This window comes from Oreochromis niloticus, linkage group LG3, assembly GCF_001858045.2.
Source record: "Oreochromis niloticus isolate F11D_XX linkage group LG3, O_niloticus_UMD_NMBU, whole genome shotgun sequence".
NCBI lineage: Eukaryota > Metazoa > Chordata > Actinopteri > Cichliformes > Cichlidae > Oreochromis > Oreochromis niloticus.
In genome coordinates, this window is record NC_031967.2 from 35,093,701 (window position 1) to 35,103,229 (window position 9,529).

At 41.9% G+C, this 9,529-nt stretch overlaps 1 protein-coding gene across 1 annotated transcript; it reads left to right on the top strand.

Annotated features, from left to right (window-relative positions):
- Positions 1–1,177: 1,177 nt before the first annotated feature.
- Positions 1,178–9,261, top strand: LOC100693299 (GTPase IMAP family member 8-like). The gene is made up of 2 exons (XM_003457347.5): positions 1,178–1,256; positions 7,006–9,261. Exons 1-2 carry the CDS (start codon positions 1,232–1,234, stop codon positions 8,937–8,939), a joined length of 1,959 nt encoding a protein of 652 aa, XP_003457395.3. The 5' UTR covers positions 1,178–1,231; the 3' UTR covers positions 8,940–9,261.
- The last annotated feature ends 268 nt before the right edge of the window (positions 9,262–9,529 follow it).

A 9,529-nucleotide genomic window follows, 5' to 3' on the forward strand; every position in this document is an offset into this window, starting at 1 on the left:
TCAGCACCATGATGGAAACTTGTTGCCATGGTATATACAGTATTCTGAAGAAGGTCTAAAATGTCACTGTACTTGCTTGTGTGTGTTTTATGTATATTGATTTTTTAAAATTATTACTCATTATATAACATTGTCCAGACATGGCTGGTAAGGACATGAGGAGGAAACAGTAGGAGCTGTGTGAGGCTACTAAAGGCAGTGAATCCCTCAGCAGCTGGATTACAAAGAGCACAGGTAACATTAACACGCGTACCAGTTGTTGGAGAGGTATCCCAGTAATGTTTTGCTTCTATAACATTTTTCCATCAATATTTTATTATAGATTAAGTGGAAGAGTTGTTAAGTGTGGATAATTACATAATAGTTTATTGCAATAGCAAGTTGTGCCTTGTTCTCAGATAGACAGCAAGTGCAGAGTGATATATGAGATGAGGAAATAGAGGGGGAAGAGAAGCAAAGAGTGATTCACAGGCAGAGCCGAGTTTATTTCTCTCAGTTTTTTGTTGCCTTATGGTTCCAAGCGCTGTCACCAATCTTTGCATTTTGTTATTATCTCATAACACTTGTTTAATCAGCTCCCATCTCTCCTATGGACTTTTTAATGTCTACAGTCTCAGATCAGCACAGCCCTCCAGCACTATCAGCAGCAGGAGCAGCAGAAACCCCTCAACAGCAACATTGTACCCATCAGGTAAAACATCGGCTACATTTGCTTTGCCTTGTCGCCACCTCACAACAGTGATATAGTATGACGCGATCCCATATTAGATTCTTGATGAATGTGTGTTGTTGTTATTCAGCCTGGTTCAACGTGCCCCTTTTTAACTTTGAGCACCCGCCCCTTTAAATGTCTCTGCACAGCCCTGGTACTCTGAGTCACAAGATTAATGTCCTAGACAGGGTCTGCATCCAGATGTGTGAAAGCAACAGAAACATCAAAATTAAAAACAGGGTCTGTGATTAACTGTCTGTGCTCAGAGCTCCACACCTATACGGGCTAAACACCAAGATTAGAGATTAGTTTTCCTTTTTTTCTTCAGTGCACCAAACACAAAACACAAAGTATGAACTCGTCTCTCATACAAAAGTAACTCAACTTGAATGACAAGTAACTAACAACTAACCGTTCCTGTTTCCTTCTGATCTTTCTGCCCTGCCTCTCAGACTCGTTTCCACACAGAACATCAGCAGAGACAGAAAATCACACATCAACTGCCCATAAAAGACAGACATGGCCAGGAAATACACTCGTCTTGGTGAGTACATTTAAAAAGTCTGATCTATAACATTAATTTATATAAAGGGTAGTTAAACTCAACATGTATTAGATTCTAGTCATTGTTTTAATTTACCTCCTTGTTTGAGCTCTTCCTCTAACAATTTCTCTTTGTTATTTCTGCTTTTAATGGTTTTCAAAGTACTTTGTACACTCTGATCCAAGAAGAAGAAGAAGTTATGTCTACAAATTCAAAAGCTTATTAATAAAATACCCAACATTAAGATTAACTCTCAAAGTTAAAAGAAAACCTAGCACAGACTGAAAAGTTATTTTCTTTTAATAGTCCCCAGAGTCAGAAAACTATAATAATCTATTAGGGAAAGAATTGCTTTTGAATCAATATCATCAACAGTTTCTTGATAATACAAAAGATTAAAAAAAAGATTTGAACAGTGTTTCTACTAAAACTGAGAGGAACAAAGAAAGGACGTTTTCTTATTCGTCTCCTTCAACATTTGTTCTGTTCACTGATAAACATGATTCTTTACCCTCCTGCAGATTAAATCTCCACCCACCAATTCTACCATGAGTTCATTTTCATGTTTGATCCATTTCCAAAATATTTTGAAAAGCTAAATAAAGCCAAAATGGAATTATTAGAAAATCTCACAGTAAGATTTTATTCACAATAGGACATAGAAAATACATCAAATGTTTAAACTGAAAGTGAATTTTAAAAAATTAATGTAACAGTGGTGACAGAAGTCAAAGAGGGACCGTCTTTGTTCCCAGCACATTTACCCATGTTCCCACAGAGTCAGGCACCTATGTGTTTGGAGTCTCCAAACAGTTACAAAGTAAAATACTATAGATATCATCATATATGGTGCACATGAGGAAGACTTCACACAGAGGTTAAAGGGTATGGGCTCAAATTGTGATCATAAATATTTTGTACTTGTAAATCAACTGCGTATGCGAGTTTTATAACCTTGTAAACCAAAATATCTGAAAATTTGATGTTTGTGCATTTATACGTGTGTGTGTGTGTGTGTTAAAAAAATTGAGTTTGTAAATATATTTCATGGAGGGGTCTGAAATTCATATTGTAGGTGCATTCCCACTGTGAGGGACAACATTTAAAAAAACAATTCAGGAAATCACATTGTATTGTTTTTAAAGAATTTATTTGTATACACTACAATACACTGCTGCACATAAGTACGTTATGTGCAGCAAATATTAACACCTGAGAAAACCAGTGTTAATATTTGGTACAGAAGCCTTTGTTTGCAATTACAGAGGTCAAACGTTTCCTGTAGTTCTTTGAAGATGGCTTGTGGCTGGGTCTTCCAACATGAAAATGATCCGAAGTACACAGCCACCATAACCATGGAGTGGCTCCGTATGAAGCATCTCAAGGTTCTGGAGTGGTCTGGGCAGTCTCCAGACCTAAATCCAATAGAAGATCTTTGGAGGGAGCTGAAACTTAGAGAGACTTAGACTTAGAGAGTCACTTAGAGCTTTGTATTGTCATTGTGCAGTTTCTTGCACAGCGAAATTGGGTAGCTGGAACACAAAGGTGCAAAGGTGTTCAAATACTTTTGTTCCTCACTGTAAAGTCAAAGAGATACATCTTTTGAAACGACAAGGAGCAGGAGCATCTAGTTCATGTCGAGCGACCAGAAAATAACGACATACAAGCAGACAGCAGTGGCTAGCGCAACACAAATTTTGGATCCTTCACCCTTAGCAGTGAGCGCAGCGCATGCCATGCCTGTAGCAACAGGGCCTATGTGTCACATATGCCAGAGATGGGGAGTAATGTGTTACTTTAATCCATTTTTTTTCTAGTAACGAGTAAAGTAAGGGATTACTATTGCAAAAAAAAGGTAATTAGATTACTGTTACTTTCCTGTAAGCACGCTGCGTTACTAAACCGTGATTTTTTATTTTTTTATTTTTATTTTTTGCGAGAATGTCTCATGACAATGACATAAGCGCTTGCAATGTCCATGGCAGCAACAGACATGTTTAGATCAACAATAGATAATATAGAGTGTGGGAGAGACTACGGCAATGTAGCATTTAAAGCATGAAAGCACTAACATTACTTTGAGTGTGATTCTGTAAAAAAGTGACAAAAACATATGCGTCCGCGTGAGAAGAAAACTTCTTTCTACAGCAAATAATCCAACTTCAAATCGGAGCAAACATGTAGCACACTGCCACTGGAGTGTGAAATTCCCAGAGAAACCCCCAGATCCCCCCACTGACATGACCGCTGCGGCACCGGGCAAACCTCCCCTGGCCCCACTCCTGCTAAACAGGTGAAAATAGATTTAAGAGCGACAGAACTTAGTACAGGTCAATCTTTAATTTTATTTATTTTTTGCTGTGTTTTACTTGCATCTATTTGAAAGAGTGAGTGTAAACACAATTTTTTTTCAATTTATATATGATAAGATAAGATAAGATAACCTTTATTAGTCCCACACATGGGAAATTTGTTTTGTCACAGCAGGAAGTGGACAGTGCAAAAGTTATGAAGCAAAAATTAGAATAAAATAAGAATAAATACAGTACACAACTGTACAGAATAGAATAGAATAAAATACTATATACAGTCGAATAAAATAGAATAAAATATACAATAAGATAAAAATAGAATACAAATGCTATATACAACTGAGTAAAAATACAACGATGCCAGAAAAGATTATTGCACATTAGTGTTATTGCACATGTGTGTGTTTGATCAGTTAAAGTCTTTGTTGTGGAGTCTGACAGCAGTGGGGAGGAAAGACCTGCGAAATCTCTCCGTCCCACACCGTGGGTGCCGCAGTCTCCCACTGAAGGAGCTGCTCAGTGCTGTCACAGTCTCATGCATGGGGTGGGAGATGTTGTCCAACAGGGATGACAGCTTAGCCACCATTCTCCTGTCACTCACCACCTCCACTGGGTCCAGAGGGCATCCTAGAACAGAGCTGGCCCTTTGGATCAGCCTGTTCAGTCTCTTCCTGTCCCCAGCAGAGATGTTGCCGCCCCAGCAGACCACACCATGGAAGATGGCTGAGGCCACCACAGAGTCATAGAAGGTCTTCAGGAGTGGGCCCTCCACTCCAAACGACCTGAGTCTCCACAGCAGGTACAGCCTGCTCTGCCCTTTCCTGTAGAGGGCGTCTGAATTATGAGTCCAGTCCACTTTGTTATTCAGATGAACACCAAGGTACCTGTAGCTGTCCACAGCCTCAATGTCCATACCTTGGATGTTCAGTGGTTGCAGTGGAGGATGCTTGTGCCTGCGGAAGTCTACCACCAGCTCCTTGGTTTTACTGGCATTGATCTGGAGGTAGTTCAGTTGGCACCAGTCCACAAAGTCCTGAGTCAGTCCTCTGTACTCCTTGTCGTCCCCATCAGTGATGAGGCCGACTATTGCAGAGTCATCAGAGAACCTCTGGAGGAAGCACTGGGTGGAGTTGTGGGAGAAGTCTGCAGTGTAGATGGTGAAGAGGAACGGTGCCAGAACCGTTCCCTGTGGGGCCCCCGTACTGCAGACGACCCTGTCCGACACACAGCCCTGAGTCCTCACATACTGTGGTCGGTCGGTGAGGTACTCCAGTATCCATGCTGTGAGGTGATGGTCCACTCCAGAGTTCTCCAGCTTGTCCTTCAGGACCGTGGGAAGAATAGTGTTGAAGGCACTGGAAAAATCAAAGAACATGATTCTCACAGTGCTCCCAGCGGTCTCCAGGTGAGTGAGGGAACGATGTAGGAGGTGAATGATGGCATCATCCGCTCCAATGCCAGGTTGGTAGGCAAACTGAAGTGGGTCCAGTGATGAGCTCACCAGACGCTGAAGCTGAGTCAGGACCAGCCGCTCCAGGGTCTTCATCAGGTGGGATGTCAGAGCCATGGGCCTGTAGCTGTTGAGGTCCTTGGGGCGTGAAGTCTTTGGTACTGGTACAACACAGGAGGTTTTCCAGAGCTGTGGGACTCTCCCCAGCCTCAGGCTCAGGATGAAGGGGTGCTCGATCACCCCACACAGTTGGTCCGCGCAGGACCTGATGACCCTCGAGCTGATGCCATCTGGGCCCGCTGCCTTCTTACCATTAATCCTCCTCAGTTCCCTCCTAACCTGGGTGGTTGAGAGAGTGAGGGTGAGTCTGCAGCCGATGTTGGAGACTGCCTCATGGCTGAATCAAATCTGTTGAAGAAATGATTCAGTTCATTTGCCCACCTCACATCCCTCCCAGGCAGAGAGTTCTGATGTTTGTGGCCTGAGATGGTTCTGAGGCCTCTCCAGACTTCACCAACGTTATTTTGCTGAAGCTGGTTCTCCATCTTCTGCCTGTAGCTGTCCTTCCCATTCCTTATCAGTCCCCTCAACTCTCTCTGCACCCTTTTCAACTCCTCTTTGTCTCTGGATTTGAAGGCCCTCCTCTTCTGCTTGAGGACAGCTTTAATTTCTGGGGTAATCCAAGGTTTGTTGTTGGAGAAACACCGTATCCAAGGTTTGTTGTTGAAACACCGTACAGTCCTGGTAGGTACGGTGTTATCTACACAGAAATTAATATAGTCAGTAATGCATGTAGTAAGGCTGTCGATGTCCTCTCCGTGGCCGTCACAGATCACCTCCCACACAGTCCACTCAAAACAATCCTTAAGAGCCTCCTCGCTCTCCTCCGACCATCTCTGTACTGTGCGGGTGGCTGGTGGCTCCCTGCGCACTAAGGGCTCATACACAGGGACAAGGTGCACCAGGTTGTGATCAGATCTGCCCAGTGGAGGGAGAGGTGATGAACTATATGCCTCTTCAGCATTGGCATACAGTAAGTCCAGTATTTTATTGTCTCTGGTTGGGCAGGTCACATACTGGGTGAAGGTGGGCAGTGTGGAGTCCAGTGAGGCATGATTAAAGTCCCCTGATATTATGAGAAGGGCTCTCGGAGATTGTGTTTGCAGTCTGCTGACCACAGAGTGGAGAGAGTCACAGGCTGCATCCGCGTTGGCTGAGGGGGGGGACATACGCTGTTATCGCGATAACATGCGAGAATTCCTGGGGCAGGTAGTACGGACGCATGCTAACGGCTAACAGCTCAATGTCTCTGCTGCAGAGTTGTTCTTTCACAGTGATGTGCCCGGGATTACACCATCTGTCATTCACAAACACTGTCAGTCAGTTATATGCTGGAATACACAGAAAATAGGGTTAAATGTTACACTAATTTCTTCAAGTCAAAGACTGTTGCATAGAATTTAATTTTCACTTAATGCAATATGGATTAAGTGAAAAGATTAAAACTAATAAAACAAATTTTATAAAGAGATTTTTCCATTTGATTCAATTTTATATGATGGATAATGCAGAAAACATAGAATTGGGCTGAAAGGTCTATTGTTTTATATCATATTCAGGTTATATATTTACTTGGGTAAATTTAATGAAGTCATGTTAAAGTTTTCCTTTATTCTACAAAAGTTTTGTTAAAAAATAAGCCATCAGGAAACCCAACACCAGTCTTCCTTCTTTTACTCCAGCTGATCATCTCTGCCAAGGTTTATTTTTCTTGGAGTTTGAGTCCAGAAATATTGTCAGAGCCTGGTGTTCATTTATTTACTCAATGATTTAATGTCAGTTTGATCTGCACATGATATAACAGAAAGTACACACTGTTTATCTTCAGAGTTTGAATTGTGAAAATAATAACTGTAGGGAAAGGTAATGGTAAAAGGTGACTTCCTAACTCAGTTATCACTAAAAAAAAATGTTTATTACTCCTCAGCAGAGCAAGAGGAACAAGAAGAACCACAAAAGCCTGAGCTCAGGATTTTGCTTCTTGGAAAAACTGGAGTTGGAAAGAGTGCTTCAGGAAACACCATCCTAGGAAAAGGGAATGCTTTTGAATTGACATCATCAGAGTGTCAGAAGGAAACAGGAGAGTTTGATGGTCAAAAACTGGCTGTCATTGATACTCCAGGTCTGTCTGACACCAGTAAAAGTGAAGAGGAGTTGACAGCAGAGATGGAGAGAGCCATCTGCTTTGCTGCTCCTGGTCCTAATGTGTTCCTGGTTGTGATTCAGGGAAACTGCTACTCAGAAGATCAAGAAACAGTGAAAATCATTCAGAAGATGTTTGGAAAACGGTCAGCATGTTCCACATTAGTCTTGTTCACCCATGGAGATGATCTGAAGTTAGATGGAGACACCATAGAAAAATTAATCAGTAAAGATTCAACTCTCAGTGGATTCATCCGTCAGTGCGGTGGAGGATATCACGTCTTTAACAACAGAGACAAGGATCCCTCTCAGGTCAGAGAGCTGCTGGAGAAGATCAACACCATGGTTCAGAGAAATGCGGGAAGATACTTCACAGTTGAAATGTTCAGAGAGGCTGACCTTAGGATTGTTCTTATTGGGAAAACTGGAGCTGGGAAGAGTGCATCAGGAAACACCATCTTAGGACAAAAAGCTTTTAAATCCTTATCATCTTTTTCCACAGTGACATCAGAGTGTCAGACGAAAACAGGTCTGTTTGATGGTCAAACACTGGCTGTAATTGATACTCCAGGTTTATTTGACACCAAAAAAACTGAAGAGGAGGTGAAAGAAGACATTAGTAGCTGCATCAACCTTGCTGTTCCTGGTCCTCATGTGTTCCTGGTTGTTATTCAGGCCAACAGATTCACAGAAGAAGAAAAAGAAACTGTCAAGATCATTCAGAACATGTTTGGAGAACAGTCAGCATGTTACACTATGGCCTTGTTCACCTATGGAGACAATCTTGAGAGAGATGAAGTCACCATAGAAAACATGATCAGTGATAATCCAACTCTCAGTGGCTTCATCAGTCAGTGTGGTGGAGGATATCATGTCTTTAACAACACAGTAAAAAATCCCTCTCAGGTCAGAGAGCTGCTGAAGAAGGTTAGCGCAATGACGGAGAGAAATGGAGGAGGATACTACACCAATGAAATGTTCAGAGAGGCTCAGAGAGCCATGAACAAACTAGTCGAGCTCAGGATTGCTCTTGTTGGGAAAACCAGAGTTGGGAAGAGTGAAGCAGGAAACATCATTTTAAGGGGAAAAGTATTTAGATCAACCTCTTTCTCTTCCTCTGTAACATCAGAGTGTCAGAAGGAAACATGTCAGTTTGAAGGTAAAACACTGGCTGTAGTTGATACTCCAGGTCTGTATGAAACTAAACTAACTGAAGAGGAGGTGAAGAGAGAGATTGTTAGATGCATCTCCTTTGCTGCTCCTGGTCCTCATGTGTTCCTGGTTGTGATCCAACCAAACAGATTCACCAAAGAAGAACAAAAAACTGTGAAAATCATTCAGAAGATTTTTGGTGAACAAGCCGCTGATTACACGATGGCCTTGGTAACCCATGAAGATGATGTGATGAAGAACACCATAGAAGAAGCAATCAAACATCCAGATCTAAATGACTTAATTAGTCAGTGTCGTGGAGGATATCATGTTTTTAACAGCAGAAACAAGGATCCCTCTCAGGTCAGAGAGCTGCTGAAGAAAATCAACTCAATGAATAAAAGAAATGCAGGATGCTGTTACACCTCTAAAATGTTTGATGAGGCAGAGAAAGCCATTAAAACAGAGATGGAACAACTTCACGAAAAAAAATCCAGAGATGACGGACAAAGAAGCAAGATACAAAGCAGAAAGAAGGAACGAGTTTACTCAGGGGAAATGGCATGACATTATTGCTGGAGCTGCTGGTGCTGGAGCTGCTGTTGGTGGAGCTGCTGTTGCTGGAGCTGGAGTAGCTGCTGCTGCTGCTGGAATTGGCATTGAAGTTGCTATTGGAGCTGGTTTGGGAGTTATCGGGGGTCCAGTAGGAGCTGCAGCTGGAGTTTTAGTGGGATTTGCAATAAAATATGTCACTTCAAAAAGGAAATTGAATTATTGTGTTACACAGTAATAATCAGTGGAAGTCAACATTTATAAACTCCAACTAGAAAATAGATGAAAAGAGGTGCAGGCTAATCCGGTTGTTCAGTGATGACGCGACGAATCCTACTTCCGGGCCTAAAGTAGTCTGCGTTTAATATGGCTTTTGTGTTGTTAACATGTTTAATGCTTTGTATTTTCTTCTATTTAATCTCAAAAAGCTCCTAAAAACAGTCAGTGATCACCGTTGACCTCCCTCGGCTTTTATTACCGCTAATCATTTATTTAAGCTCAGTTTTTAAAACCTTAGGATGCAACTACAGCACAGCCCATGCAGCAGTATATGAATGACTAACCTCGTATTGTGGATGGATTATCTCAGTTGTTCTCCTGGCTTA